The sequence below is a fragment of the Hippocampus bargibanti genome, linkage group LG01 (assembly GCF_051943395.1).
Source record: "Hippocampus bargibanti isolate YZ-2025 linkage group LG01, ASM5194339v1, whole genome shotgun sequence".
Classification (NCBI taxonomy): Eukaryota; Metazoa; Chordata; class Actinopteri; order Syngnathiformes; family Syngnathidae; genus Hippocampus; species Hippocampus bargibanti.
Window position 1 is genome coordinate 33275610 of NC_142734.1, and position 22340 is coordinate 33297949.

Here is a 22340-nt window from a genome sequence, read left to right on the forward strand (position 1 = left end):
TGTTTTGCATTTGACTAAAAATATCAGCCTGGGTGTTTTGGGTATTTTAGATGCTATAAAACGTTTTTCTGATGTCAGTTATCAAACAAAATAATGGTGTCGGTTGTCCAAGAAACAAACTTCTATTTGCCGGATTCTTTGATATGTGTGTATTTAAATTTTAATCTTTGTGGCAGTAAATTTAGTCAGCCTTTTGTGTTCTATTTGATGTTTATGCAGTTGTTGAGGGTGGTATTATTATGCAAGCCTGGCTATGTGTGTGAAATATCGCCCGGGGGAGTAAGGGGGGGGGGGGGGGCGAAGGGGGTTCGATGGTAATGATGGAGGTTGTTGTTGGAAAGGGTGCAGGGTGTAAGCCGGAAGGCTGAAATCAGTGTTGCCATGGAAACCATTGTATTTCACTCCCCTTGTGATTGGCGCTGCCATCTTGTGTAAGTATCTGCTATTTCTGTAATACAACAAGGCCCTAGACACGAGTGCAGTCACAGGACGCGCGCGCGCACACACAAGGCACTTATAAATGAAATTTATTATTATTATGATGATGATTATTATTATTATATATTATTTATTATTAATCTTATAAATCTTGTTCTTATTTGTATTATTATTATTGCGCATGATATATAAATCTATGTATTGTATTGTATGAATATGGCTGATATATCATGGCGGTGGGCCAAACCACTCACAAGCTAATGCTTTGCTAATGTTTTTTGAACAGATGGATAATACGTATAAGGCCGACCCTTAAAGGAAAACCGACGTCACTTTTTTGTTTCCTAACTGTTCCTAACATCAGAAAAACGTTTTATAGCATCTAAAATACCCAAATCACGCAGTATATTTTTATTTTGCATTTTTTATTTTATTTTTTATTTTGCAAAACACCAATAAAATTGACTTAAAGTGTCCAAAATCTGCAAAAAAATTGAGCTGCGAATTAGGCATATTTAGAAAGTCCCGCCCCAGTTTGTGACGTCACGCCAAAACAATGGCTTCAGATTCAGAGAATATGCTTTCTTGTTACACCTCCAGTTATGAATATAATTCAAATGGTTCTGAAGAGGAAAGCATACATGTTTGCAATCGATTAAAGAATTTATTCCATGCCATTTTGAGGCAACATTGGGGAGAAACGATCACCAGAAAAGAGGCACAAAATGGCGACCTCCCGTGGCCACCTCCGTTTCGACAGGCTGATAAATTCCTTATATGGAGCTTGGACACCCTCTTCTGGCGGCGTTTGGGTGCAACACAAGGTTTTCACACCAAACAATACAGCAAAATACATTGACGTGATGGAAGGACCGCTAGAATGTGTCTTTTTTTTCGGTCAGGGGGCGTTCCTTTAGTGACGTCACGTACGGACTCGTCACCAACTCAAAAACAAGACTTCCTGAATATTCAGTGCGAGTCTTAAAACGTAAAATATAGCTATATGCAGTGGAATCTTTTTAAAATACGCTCAGTAGAAGTCATTTGAAGCCATTTTACAAATTATGGACACAACTTGTCCGGAGACGTCGGTCCTTTGAAATATTTGATTTTTGGTATCTGAGATATTTAAATATGATTTTTTTTTTTTGCGTTTGTTTGTGTTACATTGTGTCTTCTTAAACTTTCATATGAAAATGAAGAAAATAATTAAATGAATGTGGGTCGGCACTAGGACCCAGTAGAGAACTGTGAGGCTTAGTGCTGCCTGCCCACCTACCCGGCTTCTCAGCTCAACATGCTGCTGCAGTCGCCCTGGGCGCCTGCCGAAGCCACAGTGTGCGTGCGTGCGTGCGTGCGTGTGTGTGTGTGTGTGTGTGTGTGTGTGTGTGTGTGTGTGTGTGTGTGTGTGTGTGCGCGCGCAATGTGGGGAGATTGGGCGGATGGTCAGCTTGTGATAGGGGGAGGGTTCGAGTAGGAGGGGATGAAAGGGGCCAGGTGAGGAGGAGACACAGCAGTATCACCCTTCTCTTCGACCCCTCCATCACTGCCTCAACACACTCCTATTCACCATCCACATCGCCTGAATGCCCTGCATGTGCATGGATGTGTGCTTTATGTATGACTATGTTGTCTGTGCGTGTTTGAGAGAGTCACCGAAACAGGACAGCGTTCCTCAAGCAGACGGTGAACCTGGACAGGAGTGAGCAGCGCTCTCCAGACGGAGGTATGTTGATGAGGCTTGATTCTGTATTATCACACACGTGTACTTTATTTTTCAATGGATCGGCCGTGTGTGTGTGTGTGTGTTCATATGAAGGTTTCTTATATCATATATATCATATTGTGCACAATCTAATGTGTGTGTCGGTTCTTCAAATTGTGTCAAAGAGAAAACAAGCCTGTTTTTCTCACCTCATCGTATAATGTGCATGATCAGGTCATATGGTTTTCCCATTTGCAGCCATGGAGACTCTGTTTAAGTCGGGAGAGATTATTTGGATGACTTTGGAAGTTTCTGGGTTTTATTGCTGTCCACATGAAGTTTTCAAGTGTAAGGAGCTCCTTGTTATCTTCACACGACGATAATATAATAGACACATCTCTCCACTCAATTGGACAGTTCGTGAAACCCCCTCTTTTTATGAATCCACAATAGTGTTCCTTCATATTTGTCATCTTACAACAAAAGGCAATAATAATAATTACTTTGGGAACTTTGGAGAAACAAATCATTGAAATATATACAAAGGAAAAATCTTACATTAAACCATCATTAATGTATATATACCCTGACAATTTTAATGCCGTCACATTCCCAAAAAAATATCCCTTAATATAGTCCAATCGTGACACAAAATCAAATATAATTCCTTACCTGAAAAATGTGCATTAAATTTGTGTTTATTGATGCCTGCTGCAATGGAGTTAACACATCGAGTAAGTCATCCGTGTGTAATTTGCCAACCTGATATGAAAAAAAGACGCTTAAAAACAATCAATACAGATGCAAAAAAAAACAAGGCTGTCAAGAGAGTCGGCTTACGGTGAGACGTTGTTGATGCTTCACCTAATTAACTGAAGGTGACTGTAACCCTTTGACCTATTATGATTGTGACGCTAGCTGTGTACATGTGGGCAGGAAAACAGCAGGCGCCTCGCTAGCATGCCGGATGGAAAAAAAAACACCCATGCAGGTGTACGGCATATGGAAATGTACCAGACGCTTGGTCTTTGTTAAACAACTTTTACGTGTGAGTTTGTGACCGTAAACACAAGTACTGGAAAGGTCCCGGAAGGTGATTATCCCGCTTTGCTTTTTACAACACTTTTTAAATCAGCGGCAAATTACCGTCTGCGGAGTAATTCCATGAGATTTGGAACCTCAATCAGCTTCTGAAATGTTGTAAACAGGGCAGAGTTTTTGATTCTTGAAAGGAACATAAGGTCCTTTGAGCATCTCCCTGCTGCTCTAATATCCTTGAACGTGCACCATCCGGAGATGCCGATGCCAAATTCGATACCACGTGAAAGTTTACACAAGCTGGAGCGTAAAAAGTGAAGATGCCTCCAAGCGTCGACGACTCACTGTGGGGATGTTTCAGAAAGAATTTTCACTGAGAGGCTTTGAAGTGTTGAAGCCTCAAATCCCTGGCAGTTCAACAATTTATGCCACTACTGGGGGTGCCGTGATTTATGCAATGCAAGAGTTTTACAATTGTGGAGTAACTTTGGGGTAAGAAGCAGCGTACATCCTAACCTGGTCATCTCTTGTAGACCACGGGTGTCAAACTCAAGGTCTACAAGGTCAATGATTATGATAATTGCCCAATCAGATACCCGAGCCACCTCATCTGGCTCCCCTCTATGTGGAGCAGAAGTGGGTCCACTCTGAGCCCCTCCCTGATGACCGAGCTTCTCACCTTATCTCTAAGAAAATGCCCAGACACCGTACGGAGGAAGACGATTTTGGCTACTTGTATCCGAGACGTATCTCTTCCTCGTGAGCTGTTTCGGGCATGCCCTGCTGGCAGAAGACCCTGGGGATGACACAGGACACGCTGGAGAGACGATGTCTTCCAGCTGACCTGGGAACACCTCGGGATCTGTCAGAAAGAGCTGGAAGAAGTGGCCTGAGAGCAGGAAATCTGGACTTCTGGAAGGATGGATGGATGCGTGGGTGGGTTGTTGGATGGATGGATGGATAGAAGGATGGATGGGTTTGGGTGGGTTGGAAGGAAGGATGGATGGATAGACGGACGATGGGTGGATGCATGGATGATAATTGCAGTTGTTATTGTGAATTATTGATTGTTTAGGAAATAAATGTTGATGCTTGCGCAAATCCGACACTTTAATTGAGAATGCGTATTTTCCTACAGCTTTACCCAGCTAACCCCTTACGGTGGAGGATCTCAGGGGTTCCATCTTGAAGGGTGCGGGGAGGGCTCCTGCGGTCACACCTGTTGAGCTCCAATCAAGGATCAGGCTCCTGAGCCTCTCTGCGGCACCGTCCGGCGGTGGAGGATGGGTGATGGGCCCGTGATACTCAACGGACTCTCTCCTCCTCCTCCTCCTCATTCGACCTTCTCATGGAGCACCTTGTCTCACCGTGTCCCCCCCAGAACGATTCTCTCCTACGACTCCCCCCGTTTGACTTCTCACGACAATCAAACGCTTCCAACGCGAGTTGGGTGGGACTAGACGGCAATCAGTCGGTGGCTCTGTTCGCCATGCTCATCATGGACGTCCTGGCCGTGGTGGGGAACCTTGCCGTGATGATGGTCATCAGCAAAACGCCGCATCTGCGCAAGTTTGCCTTTGTGTTCCACCTGTGCTTGGTGGACCTTCTGGCGGCGCTGGTGTTGATGCCTCTTGGGATGGTTCCTGATCAGGTCTTGGCCGACGAGGTCCTGTGCAGAAGTTACCTCTGCTTGAGCGTTTGCCTGGTGAGCGCCGCCATCCTCACCATCTGCGCCATCAACGTAGAGCGCTACTATTACATTGTGCACCCGATGCGCCACGAGGTGAAGATGACACTTGGGGTGGTGGTGGCAGTGCTGGTGGGGGTCTGGATGAAAGCCGTTGTCATGTCATCCTTGCCGTTCCTGGGCTGGCTTCTTCAGGGAAACCGGGCTGCAGGATTCATCATCCCCGGTGGGACGCGCTGCTCCCTCCACTGGGCGGGAGGAAGGACGGCACGTCTGATCTTCATGATCTTCTTTACCTTAATCTACTTCCTGTGTCCCATGTTGATTATTCTGGTGGTCTACTGCAACATGTTCAAAGTGGCCCGTGTGGCGGCCATGCATCATGGCCCGCTTCCGACTTGGATGGACCCCCAACGGCAACGCTCGGAATCTGCCAGCAGCCGCTCCACCGCGGCCACCAGCCTTGGTGGAACCGATTTCCGCAACACTCCCCAGAGGAACTTTGGAGGTGGGAAGGCTGCGGCGGTTCTGGTGGCGGTGGGAGGCCAGTTCCTCTGCTGCTGGCTGCCGTACTTCTCCTTCCATCTCTACTCGGCCGCGGTGTCTTCTCCGCCGGCCTCCTTGACCCAGCTGGAGGATGCGGTGACGTGGATGGGCTATTTCTGCTTCACCTCCAACCCCTTCTTCTACGGCTACCTCAATCGTCAGATTCGGGAGGAACTCGGCCGCCAACTGGCCTGTCTTTTCAAGTGGGCCGGATCGGGCCAGGGGGAGCAGCTGCCCAGCCGCGAGGCCTCCATCGAGGAGAACTTTATGCAGTTCCTTCAGGGCACTGCGTGCAATTTGGAGCCGTGTAACTCTCACGGACGAGCGAGTCAAGAGGAGACGGAACACCGACACCTTCAGGAATCATCTGCTCCGCGGAACACGCCAGCTGACTTCCACATCCCGGGGCAGATTCTTGAAGAAACTTCAGAGTTCATACAACGGAAAAAACTCCACAATCAACTCCGTTTGCTGGGAAATTCCAAAAATGATGTCGTCCCTGCGCCCTTAGTATATAATCATCAAATTCAGGACTTTATTTCATTGAAATCTCATTTAAACGAGACACCGAATGTTTTGTGTTCTCAAACGGAAACCCTGTGAGCGTACTCGACACCGTCGTTCATGAGACAGCGCAACATCTTTCTGAGAAAACGGAGAGCTGTTCCGTGAAAAGTCATTGATAAATGCAGTACATCATGTGTATCTTCTTTTCACCCCCGACGGCCACTAACCCCCCGCCCCCCTCACCACCGCACAACATGTCAAAGAGAGACTGCGGTTTGCTGTTTCATAAGTGATGGCGGTGTGTATTTTTAATCTGTTCTCTTGGTTTGTTGTCACCATGTTTATCGTTTTTTTTAATCCACCTTGTGATTAGCATCGCTTCACCCAAAAAAATTCCTTGTGACCTTGCAGCCCTCCCCCCCCCTCCCCCAGGTCATAAAAATGCATTAACATGAGATCTGCTTGTATCCCTGTATGCAATCCATACCAGGGGTCACCAACATGTCGCCTGCGGGCTCCAGAGAGCCCCCGAGAACCACCCGAATAACGCGCTAGCCTGCTAGCTTGTTCAAAAAAGAGGTCACAGGTGATTTTAACTCATTCACTGTCATTCACAAATGTATTCGGGAATTGAAAATATGATATAGAGCGCCATTCCCAAATTTGTTCGGGTTTTGTGTTTTTCTTGTTTGGGTGCCGATAAAGCGTTGGCCATGGCCTCCGACAATGTTTTTTTTCCTTCCACAAGGGGACAGCATTTGCTTTTTTTCCAGGTTAGCGCTTTGTTCCAGCTTCAGCTGTTGTTAAAGCACGAGATAAACCAATATGTATGTATTACATTGTATTTTGGACAGCCGCCCTCATTTCAAGCTCATATAACTTCAAACCCTTATAACTTAGGAATTAACTTTTTTTCTGATGAAAGAAGACAGTCTAAGGCTTCTAACGCTGTATTGAATGTTTATGTCTTCCTAAAACTCAATATTCTGTGTCCACTGGAATGGACACATTTTTTGCACATCGTCGGACAGCGAATGAGTTAAAGATTTTCAAAGTGATTATTTTAAAATACAAACACTGGAAAGGGTTCACAAAAAAGTACCACTCATTGTTTCCTAAATCATCAGCATCATCAAGTATCTTCGCTTAAGTGCGTATAATTAACTATTAATAAGTGTGCATAATAATAACGTTATGCAAAGTAATATGAGCAATGCTGTGTGTAAAAAAAATCGATTACTTTCAAAAAAAAGCTGGTGACCCCTGATTTAGACTTATGTTCAGCACTCTATTTCGAGCTACATATTGGACTATATAGCAACCGTACATGTGTGTTGCCGTGCAGAATATATTTGATTGTGGCCGTTTTTGGCGACACAGGAACTTTACAAACAAGTCTTTCATATTGTAAGCCGCAGCCCGCTGCATGTTGACGGGTACACAGAGCAAAGTGACTGTGCCTGTGTTTGTGATTGACACAGGCTGGCCTGTTGTGGCTACACCAACGTGCGTTTGTGACAATCGCATACCCGTTATGGAGTTCATTGCCTTTTGTCCTCCTTTGGCATGAAAAATGGAAGTCTCTCCGTCTCAGATGAAATGACACAAATACTTTGCACACGTGATTATTGTCCCAAAGAAAATGACATGGTACACTATTTGTTGAAAGGACAACCGACACCATTTTTCTGTTTCCGAACTGACGTCAGAAAAACGTTTTATAGCATCTAAAATACCCAAAACACGCTGGCTAATATTTTTAGTCAAATGAAAAACACCAATAAAAATGACTTAGTGTCCAAAAACTACTTCAAAATGAAACCGGAAATGGCCAGTTTCAGAAGGTCCCGCCCCCTTATTCGTGACGTCACGCCAAGACGTCTTGTCTTGCTCGAGAATCAAAACAATGGCTTCAGATTCGGAGAAGATGCTTTCTTGTTACTCATCCAGTGATGAATATGATTCAAATAGTTCTGAAGAGGAAAGCATAAATGTTTGAAATCGATTAAAGAAGTAATTCGGTGTCATTTTGAGGCATCTGGACTGAAATGTAGCGTTCCCAGAAAATGCACAAGATGGCGCCCAAGCTCCATTGGAAATGGGCTTATTTGTCTGCTGGGAATTTGTGTCAGCTCATATCAAATAGTTGTCTTGATGCAACACACAACGGTTCACCATCGCGTTATTTATGTGTTTTCCTTCTAATTTCTCCATCAACATGGATCAACACGAAGTTTTCAGACCAAACAAAGTACCCAAAAATGCAATGTGTGTCGCTTATCTTGGTCAGTGACAATATTAACCGTGACGTCACGATAGGTATCGTCATCAACTCAAAAACAAGACTTCCTGAATATTCAGCGCAAGTCTTAAAACGTAAAATATAGCTATATGCGGTGGACTCCTTGTAAAATATGCTCAGTAGAAGTCATTTGAAGTGATTTTGCAAATTATGGACACAACTTGTGCGGAGGCGTCAGTTGTCCTTTAAATGTCATGTTTTGTCGACGTTCTTTCTTCCTATTGCCAATGTCGATAATTGACTTTTGGATTGATCACAAAGACTAGCAACTCAAGAACAATAGAAAGTTTCCTTTGTTACAAGGAGGCTCGATTAAAGAAATCAATTGATTTTGTGGTCGCACTGCTTCAAAAGTGTTAAAAAGCTTAATCTACAGCAATGGATTATTTAGCATTTGAACCATTTGAAATGTTTGACAATTTGGTTATTTAGGACTTTCTTTGGACTGCTTTATAATACATTAACTTGCCTTAGCTTTTTATTGTTGTAGTTATTATTGAATGATTTCTTTCTAACTTCCAATATCTTGTCAGTTTCATTGATGTAATATCACACAAATTTGTGGTCATGGTGAAAGGCATATAACAGAACACAAAATCAATTTGCTATTAAAGCAAATGGATTTCTTTTACTTATTTTTTTCTTTTTATTGTGTGTGTATATAAAGTTCGCAAACGTTTTTACTCTGTATTATTTGTGTGTCAGCCTTATAAAAAGATGACTCTCATTCTTTATTTTAGTGAACAATATTTTTCCCTGAAGGTTTTGTAGATGCCGGACACCGCTTGGCATACAGTACAATACAATACATATTGATTTGTATAGCGCTTTAACATCAGATAAAGCTGTAACAATGAATGTGCTTATCATGGACAACTATCATATACAGGAAATAAAGCAGTCACAAAGATAGTAGAAAGCATCACGTGTAGCATATGCCACACTGCCCTCTTGTTCCTCCGACATAACACCAGGGAGAAACTATAACTGCAGAATATTTAAAGGACAACCGACACCATTTTTTGTTTCCTAACTGATATCAGAAAAGCGTTTTACAGCATCGAGAGAGAGAGAAGTAGAGCACATATTCCACCATAACATCACCTGAGGCTCATCCTCTGCCTCCTGACCACGTTTTCTTCCAATCCCCATCGCCACTGTGCCCCATTGGACAGAGTAAGTCACATTTCTTGATGTTTGGTCACGGAAGACAACTCTTGTAGTGAACAGTACTATTTACTCCAAACATTCTGACCAATGTGACATTAAGCTACAATTTACCTCGTGAATGTTCGCCAGCCGATACATTGTAACTATGAAGCAGCGTAAAGCAACATTTATGACCATCTTTCATTCGGTATAACCTTTTCTTTCTTTGTCACGGTGCTCTAGTGTTGATTTTGGATTATTGGTTTCGTTGTCGAATGTGTGTCTTGTTCGTGAGCATAAGGTGATTCTACCCCAAATACAACAAAGCTATTTAGTTTATGAACAACTATAAATCCAATAAGATATAAAATGCCAAATGTCAAGGAAATCTAGGGAAACTGGCTGAAGATAAGATTTGTTAATTTGATTGAAACGTACATAAATAATTATGTTACTGTAAAGTATCCTTGAGAGTTTTGAAAGGCGCTTATAAATGAAATGTATGACAGTATTATTATTATTTTATTATTGCTGGACGTGTACTGCAGTTAATATATCACCGCTAGGGGGCGGTGTCCTACCACACAAACTCGATTAGTTAACGTGACTGGCCTTCCTGTGTGGAGTTGCAAATTATCTGGGGTTTGACCAAACCCACGAACTTGTCATTCGGTGGACTTGGGAGCAAGAATTGTTCTTTTACGATTGGCCGCCAAACAGTTTAGGGCGTCCCATGCCCTCAGCCCGAAGATAGGCTCTCGTCGCAATAAACAGAGCAGATTGATGGGTGCCATATCTTACATGGAAGGCAACTGACCCCATGTGGTATTTCACGCATGCAGCACAGACGCGACAAACGTATACCGTCGGGCGAGTAGACTACATTTCCCATCAAGTCAACAGGGAGGGTCCACATTTGTTTCCTTTTCTGTGCTTTCAGTTTGCTCTGAATCAGCTGGATGAGGACGCGCCTGCACCGTGGGAGCCACTGACACAGTCCAAGGCGAAAGTACGCTCTTTTTTATTTTATATTTCATACTTCTTCCAAAAGCGCTTTATGTATATTTTTTCAAGTTTTAAATCAAAAATTTTAACATAAAGGCTACTCCGTACGATTACGTCCCCAAAAAGGAGTTATTCCCAACAAATTGAAAAACACCATATTCCCCCCCTGGAGGACACTTGTGGTTTATACACTGTATGAGTTAAGCATCAGACGAAACCTCTTTTTGGACACAACTGGTCTCCCACTCCTTTCTGGACTCATAACAGCTCACCGACTCTCCCCCGACCCAATGAGCCGCTAAAAAACACCAGACGACGGACGACACCAGGGGAGAAAGTAATTCGAAAGTCAAAATGGGGTGCACCCTCAGCGCCGAAGACAAAGCTGCGGTGGAGAGGAGCAAGATGATCGATAAAAACCTGCGAGAAGACAGAGAGAAGTTATTGAGAGAAGTGAAGCTGCTTTTACTCGGTAAGAATATTTTTTTTATTTCGAGGCTTTGGCGCAACATGTCTTACCTCAGTAGAATTGGGAGGATTTAACTACAGTGCGTTGGTCTGGAGCTGACGTTTCCTCACCTGTTGAGATTTCATTGATAGAAACCAGATATTGCAGTCAAATCTGCACTGACGCTTGCGAGTCCAACGTTTCCCGAATTGCATATGCACTGGTGCCTTCGACTTTCGAGTTTAATTCGTTTTGTTTGTAACTCGATGCACTGGTGTATAAAGACAAATATTTTTAAAATGCTATTTTCACTTTCTAACACCCTCACCTCCCTAAAACGGGGTTGGGGTTAGCCACGATATGAATAATGAAAATAATACTGCATACAATACATATTGATTCACAGTATAGTGCTTTAACAACAGCTGAATCTGTCATAAAGCGTTTAACTTGTATAATAGCAAACCTGATCAAACATAAACAACAACATAAATAAACAACTGGTTTCATGAAGTATTACTACAGTGTGTAATGTGGAATTTGTTAATTTTGTGTCTTTAAAGGGCATAATTTCCGGACTGTCAACGTACGAATGTCCATGATTGTGAGTTGTGGCCTACAGCAGCTTTCTATAACAAAGTTCTAATTTTGTGTTTTTGACTGCATTGTTGTATAAAAAGATGAAAGAGCATTGAGACTGTGGCTTACCTTGCAGATGTAAGACGGCATAGTAGTGCGGTAATTGTTTATTTTTGTTCACTTTATTTGAGCGCCCAACATTTTTGCTGGCAACACAAAGTATAAAAATCAGTCAACTGCTGACTCAAGAATCGAAAAATGTGTATGTTAGGATATTCTTTAGTCCATTTAACACCGCACAAGGCAAGCTGTATAAAATGGCATAAAATTCTCACTTGTATCAATGGGAAATGCATAGTTGGTCAATGTTGTTTGTTTTTCCCCTACTTCTGTGAGAATTATTGCTGTTGAAGAGATGTAGATGTTTCAAAGAAAACTGTGGTCTATTTCAAAGAGAGTTAGCTGAGCTTCACTAAACCGTCTCATTAAGAACATTGTCATGATTTGCTTGACTGTATTTTGTGTTTATTTCCAATGTCTGTTCAAGCATAATAAAGAAAAAAAGAGTAAATAAGTTAAATGTGTTTCAGACAGCTCATACAAAGCAGCAGTAGGTCACAATGTATGTTCTTTCATTTTTTTATATGAAAAGTGACCATCATGTCAATAATATAATAATGCAAGCAGAGTGAAAAGAAAAGCAGCAGAAATAATTATGAGGAGAGTGCAACTGGATACTTTAGTGGCCTAGATTTGCTTGACCTAAAAATGGTGAATACTCTGTTAATGAACCCAATTTGCTGAGTAGCCCATTTGAAGTCACCGAAAATACAAGTGTGATCGGCCACGTGGCCCATGTCACCCACAAACATCCGTCTATTCTTTAAAGAACCAAAAAGGTGTAAACAAAACATAATTTTAATTATCGGCTAACTCCAGGTGTCTGTTTGAAAAGACATGAACTAGAAAGCTCAAGTGGAAAACAAGTTAGTGAGCAAAAACATTTTTTTCATCAAACCATGATGTGAGGGTTCTGCCTACGTCGGGGAAGTTTGATTCCAGTGACCTTCAATATAAACCATCACTATGTGGTTTATATTCAAGTAAACATCAATTGTGTTTGAATCAAGCAAGCGATAACCCCATTCTAAGACTAAACATGCTATTCTATTACAGTAGTAAGTACCAAGTAGTATTGATGGCATACCAACATCCTGTTTTCAACACCATCCTCAAACTTTTAGTACTGACCGAATTGCAGTGTAGAATTAAACTTGAATCAGATGCAACATATATGGATTGGTCCATTTTAACATGCGCGCACACGCTGATGTTATTGGCTAGCAACCGGTTCAGGGTTTCCCCTGCCTAGTCCCCGAAGATGACTGTGATAAGCTCCAGCACGCCTGTGACCCTTGTGAGGATAAAGCGCATCGTAAAATGAATGGATAGATGGATAAATAAGGAGCGCAGACATGGAGAAGTGGTTGACTGTCACTTTGTACTGCACTTTGTAGTGCATTGGCAATGCTTTCTCTCGCAACGGAAATATTCTGAAACCACCTTTCCAAATAAACCAGAAGTTGACCTCTTTTTGATTCAATGTGTATGTTTGTTGGATGTCGGTTCTGCTTATGATCTCTTGTCAGGACCTGTTGACTTTACCTAAAAATGCATCTCTATATATTTTGATGTTAAACATTGGAGATATGAAAAAGATTGGGAGTTAAAATAAAGCTTTGAGTAAAAAAAAAATGAGACCAAAGGAATATGTTCCTTAAATCAGTAGACATTCACGCAGAGTGGCTGCCTTTACAGCAGCTCCTGTATTTTGTTTTTGCTGCTGTGAAATGTACGTTTCTCCACTGTGAGACAAATAAAATACCATCTAATCTAATCTTATGGATGGATGCAAGTGTTTGAGGTTTAATCAATGCCACTGAACATAAACTGAAGGTCTTTTGAGAAAATGGCGTCCAATTTGAAAGTATGAAACACTTTTAATCTTAAAAATACACCATAGCATTATGCTAAAACTTGTGTTCTAGTTAAAGGGCATCTATTAGATCTATTGAGCTAGCTAGCTGTCTATCTATATATCTAGCTACCTAGCTAACTAGCTAGCTGGCTGTCTCGCTCCGTATAATTGAAAATGTGTGTTTTTTACAGATTTACACTGCGACCAGACAGTTTTGTTTTCCTTTTTCTTCTTCTTTTACTGGTCCGATGTTTGTTATCCCTCTGGTGGAAGCAAAATGCTCAGTCAGCCAGATGCATCCTGTGCAGCTTAATGTTGAAATTCTGTAATCGTTTGTCATGGGAAGTGAGTCTCCCACCCTTTATTGCAACACCCCCAATGTCTAAATCATTTGCGTAAACCGTCACTATTGGTCTCTCTCTGTCTCTCCCTACAGAGAACAACAATGATTACCACTTCTACATGCACCTCGGTGGTTTCTTTCTTTTAATTTTTTATTATATTTTATGAAATATCAGTATATCATATTGTATATTGTATATGAATTTATGATATCATATTATGTCATCAGGTTTATGTTAGCGTGGGATTTCTTGGGTAAATGAAAACCTATTTGACAATGTGTTCTTCCATCGAAATTGCTGGTTTGGATACGTGGAAAAAGCCCATTTCTGAAGTACTCCAACTACTTGACTCTACATATGAAATCTTCGGGCTCGAGTCAAAATAAACTTTTGCAGTTAAATACAAACATGTTTCATGATGTTCGGTAAAGTGAGAGCAAAATAAGTGCCGTGGCTCGAATATAATTATTGTTTGTCTCATTTCCAGGTGCCGGGGAATCAGGGAAAAGCACACTAGTCAAGCAGATGAAGTAAGCATGACCACACAGAAGGTTGATTTTGTTTTGAGCCGTGTTGTCTGCGGTAACAAACATGATTCATCTATGCGGAAACGAGAGAGCACACTCATTCCGATGCACTGGGGCACAGCAAAAAGTCTATTTTGCACAACATGTGAAACAAAGGCCACCGAGGCCGGTCATAGCCTGGCAAGATATGAATGAACTCCCTCAGTTTCCCACATTAGACATGCTGCATGCTCACAGAAGCTTAAATTCCAGCTCGAGTGACAGCTTGCAATGAAATCTTGCCGATCGCTAACATGTCCCAATTGAGCTGGAGCCATTCTTCACAGTTTTAAATATTTATACAAGCTGAAAGCTTTGTTTTTTTTTGCTTTCATTGCTAGAATCATTCATGAAGATGGCTACTCGGAGGAGGAGTGCAGTCAGTACAAAGTGGTGGTCTACAGTAACACCATCCAGTCCATCATGGCCATCATCCGGGCAATGGGGCACTTAAAGATAGACTTTGGCGACGAGTCCCGGGCGGTGAGCTAACAACACTGAGATATTTCACAACGTAAACGTGTCATGAGCTGCATATGATAGAACGGTATGCGTGTGTTCCCAGGACGATGCCCGACAGCTCTTTGCGCTAGCCAGCTCGGCAGAGGAAGGGACGATGTCGGCGGAGCTTAGCGGCGTGATCCAGCGACTGTGGGGCGACAGCGGCGTCCGGGCCTGCTTTGAGCGGTCGCGAGAGTATCAGCTCAATGATTCTGCTGCATAGTGAGATCCATCTTACCATTTTTTTTTTTTGTTTCCACTGAACTGCGCGTAGTTCGGGCAAATGACAAAAATCACACATTGGGAGAATTTAGTGTTCCAACCCACCGTACATGAGTATGCGGAGAAAACCCATGCAGTGACGTGATTTTTCCGGAATCAAACACACATCCTCTGCACTGTGTATGCACTAACCAGTCAAGCACCATCCTTCCAGGAATAAAAAAAGCAACCACTAAATATTTCATTCTGTTTTCCGTATTGCCTCCTCTCAAGCTTCACTTTGTTTCGCACGTTCTTTATTCCACAGGAATCCTCAATGGTTTCTAGTGACATTCTTATCAGTCTTTCCGGAGCTTTATTGCGACTTTGCATCTCGTCAGCTTTTAATAAGACTTCTTCATCATCGGCCCGGTATTTCCACTTGAATCCAAAGGAGGCAAGACGTGTCTTGTTTTTAAAGATCGCTGTGTGCTAGCTTGTTCCTCACTCGATTGCATTCCTAAGCAAGAAGAGAGAAGCAACACCTCTGGCGATTTTGCCATCATGGGCAATTTATTGTGCTCCAAGGAAAGCGTGACTTGGAGCATTCATCTTGTCAACCGAAACACTTATTGAATCTAAAATACAGTGAGACCTCAACTTACGAACTTAATTGGTTCCCAGACAGAGTGTGTAAGGCGAAAAGTGTGTATCTCAAAAACCTTTTTCCCATAGGAAACCATTAAAATGGGAATAATCCGTTCCCGGGTTTCCATAAAATATACTTTTCAACTAAATAAGCCTTAAAACTACACACAACATACCTTATTCTATGTATAATAAATGTGCTATTGTATTGTAATGAAAGAAATACACTGCATTGTATCATAAAGTCACTTTATTTACATTTGTGATGGTCATTTATGGCTTGATGGAATGGCGTTGGAGGTCGAAGGTCAAAAGGAATTGCTGTTTGGAAAGAGAGGCACATTACATGAGGACTGTAATTGAAGAAATAAACTGTGCTGTAAAATAAAGTTTTATTGACCTTTTTGATGGTCGTTGATGGCTTGTGGAAGGAGAGTCACCTTCCATAAGGACTGTTGGTAACGTAACCTCTGGTGCTGTGCGGTCGTGTGCTTCCGCCGAAGATCACTCCGCCAGCCGTGGTGGGTGTGTATTATGAAAATAGTGCTTATTATAAGGTTTAATTTTCATAAATTTGACGTTTGTAAGACGAAAAGTTTGTAAGTTAAGGTGTTTGTAAGTTGAGGTCTCACTGTATTGGCTGTTTTTTTTTTTCTTTTTCTCGATCCAGAACACCATGAGTGTGTACTTTTACTGGAGCCACTCCCAGCTGTTTTTTTTTTGCGCCTGGTTGCCAATCAGATACACGGCTATCTATTTATCATCTCACTATTCACCAAATGTGAATCCTAAACTCCCAAAACTGACACAAGATGTCACCAAAATCCTGCCGCAAAAGGAAAGTAGTCCATTAATTTGTGTCAAGTGTATGTCAGGGAGGAGCGACGGCATGTGATCGAGTATTAACTCATTCACTGCCAGACGATGTGAAAAAATGTATCCACTCCATTGCCAGAGTTTTTATCATTTTCACTCAAATTGCAGGACCCACACAGTATTGAGTTTTAGGACTACATAAACATTCAATGCAGCATAAGAAACATTAGACGAGTTAATTCCTAAGTTATATGGGTCTGGAGCTGTACAAAAGGCAAACGCTGATCCCTCGTGGTAGGGAAAAACATTACAAAGGTCTGATCAGCGCTTGATCGGCAGCGCCTGCAAGAAAAACAAAAACTTGAACAAATCTGGGAATGGCGCTTCACGTCATGCTTTTTAATTCCCAAATAAATTCACGAATGGCAGTAAATGTTGCTTATAAAAATGTTGCTTATAGACCTAATGGATTGAATTACGATCCACAATGTGATTGTATCACCTGAGCGCACTTTGATCCTATTTCTTGACTGCAGCTACCTGAACGACTTTGACAGGCTCTGTCAGCCCAACTACATCCCGACCCAGCAGGATGTACTGCGGACTCGTGTCAAGACCACAGGCATCGTTGAAACTCACTTCACCTTCAAAGATCTCTATTTTAAGTGAGTAAAAGCTTCGTGGTCACCAAATTGGGCATATGAATAGCTAACTTGTTTTGTGCCATCCAGTTGAGAGTTTCTGGATTCAAATCTCAGCATCCCCCGTGCTCTGTTTGCTCATGTGTTTGTCTTTTTACCGACCGTATCACGCAAACCGAGTGGTTTGACTTGTTTTTAGAGGTGCAGGCGAGTCATTGTGCAGAGGGAGGTATAGAAAAATGAATAGGGTATAAACTAATAGGCAAAAGTCAAGTTTATAAAATTAAGCCATAGTACCTGTGTGTTGCAAACGTGAAAATAACTGTTATATTTATTCATAATTAAATAAATAATGAACTGTTTAATGAGATTATCTATTTTGATAATTCATTCTATGGATATTTCATCAATCAAATCTGAAAAATAATTCAACATGAGTATTCAATATTTGAATAGAAATCATATCGTATGAAAATGAAAAATCGGAATTGAGTATCTATTTTTCGAGACGTCAAGTCAACTTTCTTTATGTTGCCTTTAATAACAGAAACATCTCCACATGCCCTCACTTGACAAATATGAACAACATTCCCGGATCGAAACCCTCAGTCAATCAATCAATCAAATGTTCTTTATGTTGGACTTTTCAGACACAAATATTCAGCTGTGAAATTATTAACATTCAAAATACAACATAAAAAGAGGACCCTTCCCCCAAACATCAACAAAACTTTATCCACACAAACCTGTAATTTCTCTCTCTCTCTCAGTCTCTCTGTCTCTCTCTCTCTCCTTCTCCCTGTCTGTGTGTCTCTCTGTCTGTCTCTGTCTTGCTCTCTCTCTGTCTCTGTCTCTCTCTATCTGCGTCTTTCTCTCCATCTCTGTCTGTCTCTGTCTTGCTCTCCCCCCCCCCCCCTCTCTCTCTCTCTCTCTCTCCCTCTCTCTCTCCCTCCCTCTCGCACTCACAGAGACACACTGATAAACACCATTAATAAAGGCATGTCTAGAAACAGAGAAACCTTAGGGGGAAAAAAGCACCCAAGGGAATTCCTCCACGCTGACAAGAATGACAGCCATCACGCCTCCCAGTGTTACGCCCCCTTTAATATATTTATGTCTAGTTTTTAGAAATACTGTCCAGAACACAGGTGTCAAAGTCAAGGCCCGCGGGCCAAATCCGGCCCGCCACATCATTTTTTTCGGCCCGCGAAAGCAAATCAAACTTGTTAAATTCCATGATGATTGCTAAAATCTGAGCCAAAATTTCATATTTTTGGATGTCAACCACAATAAAAGTCATTATTCTTGACTTCAGATTTGAAAACGAGTTATTCATTAATTTGCTGTGTGCTCTATATGTAGTATTTGAAGGGATTTAAACATTCTAATGGGTTCCCCAAATTCATAACGGCCCTCGAGAGGAATCCATAACTACAATGTGGCCCGTGGCAAAAAATGACTGGTCCAGAACATTTCATCGACATTGTGGGTTTTGTCATGGAGAAAATTTGGTGGCAAGTTGAACAGCGATGAGGTGTGGACACTGTTGACATTCATTATTAGTCTAGTCCCGGCGCTAATTTACATTATCATGGTGCCGACACGTTGCATGGCAGCCTCAGTAACACTCTACTGAGTATTATCCTTGTTTTTCTCTTGTTTTTTATGTTGCTAAAATATTTTTTCTAAATGTACACTTATTTCTCAAAATTGTATTGACTTTTTTAAAATAATCTTTGAAGGGTTCAGTACCTCTAATAAGGTTAAGCACTTCTGACTTAAAGAGACACGTTGACACGTAAGAAAGACACTCCTATTCATTTGTATTTATTAATTTTTTTTCCCGACTATCATCATGTGGTCTTGAAACTGAAATGATATTTACGCCGCCTTGGTTTTTGTGTGCAGGATGTTTGATGTGGGGGGTCAACGCTCAGAGAGGAAGAAGTGGATTCATTGCTTTGAGGAAGTCACGGCCATCATTTTCTGCGTTGCTCTCAATGATTATGATCTGGTCTTGGCTGAGGATGAGGAGATGGTTTGTTGGTTTTTCCTTTCTCTTCTCGAATGTGAACAGGTGTATTGAGAGGTCATTCTGTTGCTTTCTTTTCCCCCTCAGAACCGCATGCATGAGAGCATGAAGCTTTTTGACTCTATCTGCAACAACAAGTGGTTCACAGACACCTCCATCATCCTCTTCCTCAACAAGAAGGACCTATTTGAGGAGAAGATTGCAACTAGCCCTCTCACAATCTGCTACCCCGAGTACTCAGGTAGGATCAACTCTTGCCTCATTCATCATTTCATGCACAAATAATGAATAACCGGGATAACCTGATAAACTGTGCACTGTTGTAACCTGCAGTCACTGAAAGAGTAAAGATGGAGGGCAGGTATCGCAATTTTGACTTTGTACATATCGTCAATGTATCATTTGAGGAGCGGTGTAGCCAGATGTTCCTCACAACACGTTGCACTTCAAAATAAAGGGCTCACGCTCAATTGGATTCTGACAATGGGATTTTCTCAGCCTCGTATCGTGGTCAAAACTTTGACGATGGCGATCTTCACTAGTGGTCAATGCTAGCAAGTCTAATCAATCCATTAAAATCCCGTTACACCCTTTGCACTAAGACTTGGAGATGATTTTAGTCACTCTAAATTTTTTACTCTGCTTTTTGTCACCAAATCGGCAGATGCTCCGGGGACACGACTGCTCCATCCAGTGAAGCACTATACGTTAACCACATTTAAAAAACATGCTAAGCTAGCCTGAAAATGATATGCCTGAACTCATTTGACAAAATTGGAGCGAGCTGTTCCCACCTAAACACAGCAAACTCGACTTGTCGCCACTCCTGAGGATATTTCATCCAATTTGAACTAAATGTATACAACGTCAGAAGCTGTACCTTCAAGCTAATATAATCAACATTTGTGCATTAACAAGTATTTAACAAGGAAAATGCATTTATCGTGTTCGGATGCATGCGTACATCACTGTCAAGCAGAAAACAACAATTCCGGTTATGAATGAAGTTTGGGTTTCCTCAAATGTGTTGATTTCAGTCAATCTTAAGATCAGACGTGTCGGACTAGTGTTTCCTGTTGAGTTGATGAGTTCGATGAGAAGAGTTTGACATTCAACTGAACAGTGTTTCAGTCTTGACTCTCAACAAGACAATGTGATGTTGATGTGATGTTAACACTGACCTTGATAGAATGCAGAGTGCACATATATATGGTTCACTTTTGTGTGTGTGTGTGTGTGTGTGTTTGTCTTGCCCAATTGTACTGTATTTATTTATTTATTTATTTATTTATTTTAATTTAGTGTGTGTGTGTGTGTGTGTGTGTGTGTGTGTGTGTGTGTGTGTGTGTGTGCGTGTGTGTGTGTGTGTGTGTGTGTGTGTGTGTGTGTGTGTGTGTGTGTGTGTGTGTGTGTGTGTGTGTATGTATGTATGTATGTATGTATTTATTTATTTATTTGCTTCTTTATTTATTTGTGGTGTGTGTTAAGGTGATAATTCATACCAGGAAGCAGCACTGTACATCCAGGGCAAGTTTGAAGACTTAAATAAACAAAAAGGCAGCAAGGCGATCTACACCCACTTCACTTGCGCCACAGATACCAAGAATGTGCAGTTTGTGTTCGACGCCGTCACCGATGTTATCATCAAAATCAACCTGGCGGATATTGGGCTCTACTGAGACACAAAAGGTCAGAAGGTCACCAACTTCACAGCTTCAACATTTCTGATGACCCTGAGCCTTGTGTTCACGTTCACGTGTTTTTATTGGAAGAACTCTTATGATCAACTTTGCAGCAGATTGTGTGATCTTTATTTGGTTCAGGTAATACATGTTTTTTTATATACTGAACACTGGTTAGGTCATTAGGGTTTTCAAAATAATTTCTTCCTTTATCGTTATACTTCTTACTGTTTGGAATATGAATCAACCGCTTTTTACAAGACAGCAAAATCATAAATAATGGCCTAACACATGTTTTCATCTTGACTGCTTATGTGTCATCTGCATAAAGGTGCAGTGCAGCGTTTTACACAAGGACAAAGATGGTGCCGTCTGTACCAAGTGTTGCAACCGCCATTGTGTGGACTTGCTTCGTGACACCTAAAAGGTGGAGAGATTGGTGGGAGCGGCGAGCCAAGCAATCCCTGCAAGTTTTTTGCTAGGTCTTAGCATTCAGGGCAGGTAAACGACTACATTGATCACCTTGTATTCCCACTGAAGCAGTTTATTTGTAAATTCACTTCATCTGCTTAAATGTGTTTTTATGCAAATAGTTGCATTACATAGTTGCACAGTGTTGCTTTGGAGTCTTTCAATGGCAACTTTCATAGCGGACATTGTTTACGTCCCGAGGTCGCTTTGCATCAAGTCTAATAAATTCCACAGCAGCACAATCTGACTTGTTTTATTACATCACAGGAGGTGGGGATTGTGCAATTTCTTGTTGAATATTTGTTCATATAGGAGGCTCGGCTGTGGAGAATGATTAAATAAGTGCGTATTTGTTTAACAGCTCTCACCTCATACTCAGGAGGTCTTTATTTTTTCCCTCGTGTCCTCTTCAAAGAAAGCCCATCAATCATTTTTTCCCATTTAGAATATGCATGTGTTTACTCTGCATTTATATTGGCTCATTTTCTATCATCAGCCAAGAGGCAGATTCGTTCGAAATCAAAACCTCTCACCAGATAGCCGATGTCCACCTTGAAGACTTAAAAACAGCCAAGGGTGTAAAGGAAATGGGATTTATAGGGCTTGAAGCGCAATAACCTGTTGCCCGTATAGTACGAGACACCATCGACAGGAACAAAGTCCAGTGAAAAACAGCAGGGAATGCTAAAGGAATACATGTAAATATTGCTATTTTACGAAAATGTACTTTCACAAATGCATGAAAAGAAACAAAAAAAGGGAAGTTTGGAGACTGTCATGTGCATCTTTGACTACTGTGTTGGACCGCATCCACAGCTCTAGCAGCTTTGGGAAATGGAAATTTCTCTCTTGACACATCACCAAATTCCTTCCATCCGTCCATCCATCCATTTTCTGATCATTTTTAGTTCTTCCGCACCTTATAAGCGGATAACATGATAAACTGTCCACTATAGCGGCCACTGCCCCTGAAAGCATTCATGTGCTATTAACGCATCCCATCCCATGACAACAACAATGACTTCCTCTCCCACTTTCCAACCAAAATATGCCAAA

The 22340-nt window shown here is 41.7% G+C and overlaps 2 protein-coding genes across 4 annotated transcripts; both read left to right on the top strand.

The window, feature by feature from the left end:
- The first annotated feature begins 1444 nt into the window (after window positions 1-1444).
- Window positions 1445-9275, top strand: gpr61 (G protein-coupled receptor 61). Of its 2 annotated transcripts, XM_089012042.1 has the most exons (3): window positions 1445-2164; window positions 2402-2491; window positions 4320-9275. In XM_089012042.1, the coding sequence occupies exon 3, from the start codon at window positions 4530-4532 to the stop codon at window positions 6015-6017; it is 1488 nt and encodes a 495-aa protein (XP_088868168.1). In that variant the 5' UTR covers window positions 1445-2164; window positions 2402-2491; window positions 4320-4529; the 3' UTR covers window positions 6018-9275. The 2 variants fall into 2 exon arrangements, with proteins under 2 accessions (XP_088868168.1, XP_088868163.1); XM_089012037.1 differs by lacking the exon at window positions 2402-2491.
- Window positions 9276-10203: 928 nt separating this feature from the next.
- On the top strand, window positions 10204-22308 carry gnai3 (guanine nucleotide binding protein (G protein), alpha inhibiting activity polypeptide 3). Of its 2 annotated transcripts, XM_089012063.1 has the most exons (10): window positions 10204-10230; window positions 10313-10381; window positions 14214-14256; window positions 14634-14775; window positions 14858-15015; window positions 16995-17123; window positions 19008-19137; window positions 19219-19372; window positions 20620-20820; window positions 21145-22308. In XM_089012063.1, exons 3-9 carry the CDS (start codon window positions 14252-14254, stop codon window positions 20808-20810), a joined length of 909 nt encoding a protein of 302 aa, XP_088868189.1. In that variant the 5' UTR covers window positions 10204-10230; window positions 10313-10381; window positions 14214-14251; the 3' UTR covers window positions 20811-20820; window positions 21145-22308. The 2 variants fall into 2 exon arrangements, with proteins under 2 accessions (XP_088868189.1, XP_088868181.1); XM_089012055.1 differs by lacking the exons at window positions 10204-10230; window positions 10313-10381 and adding an exon at window positions 10718-10849.
- The last annotated feature ends 32 nt before the right edge of the window (window positions 22309-22340 follow it).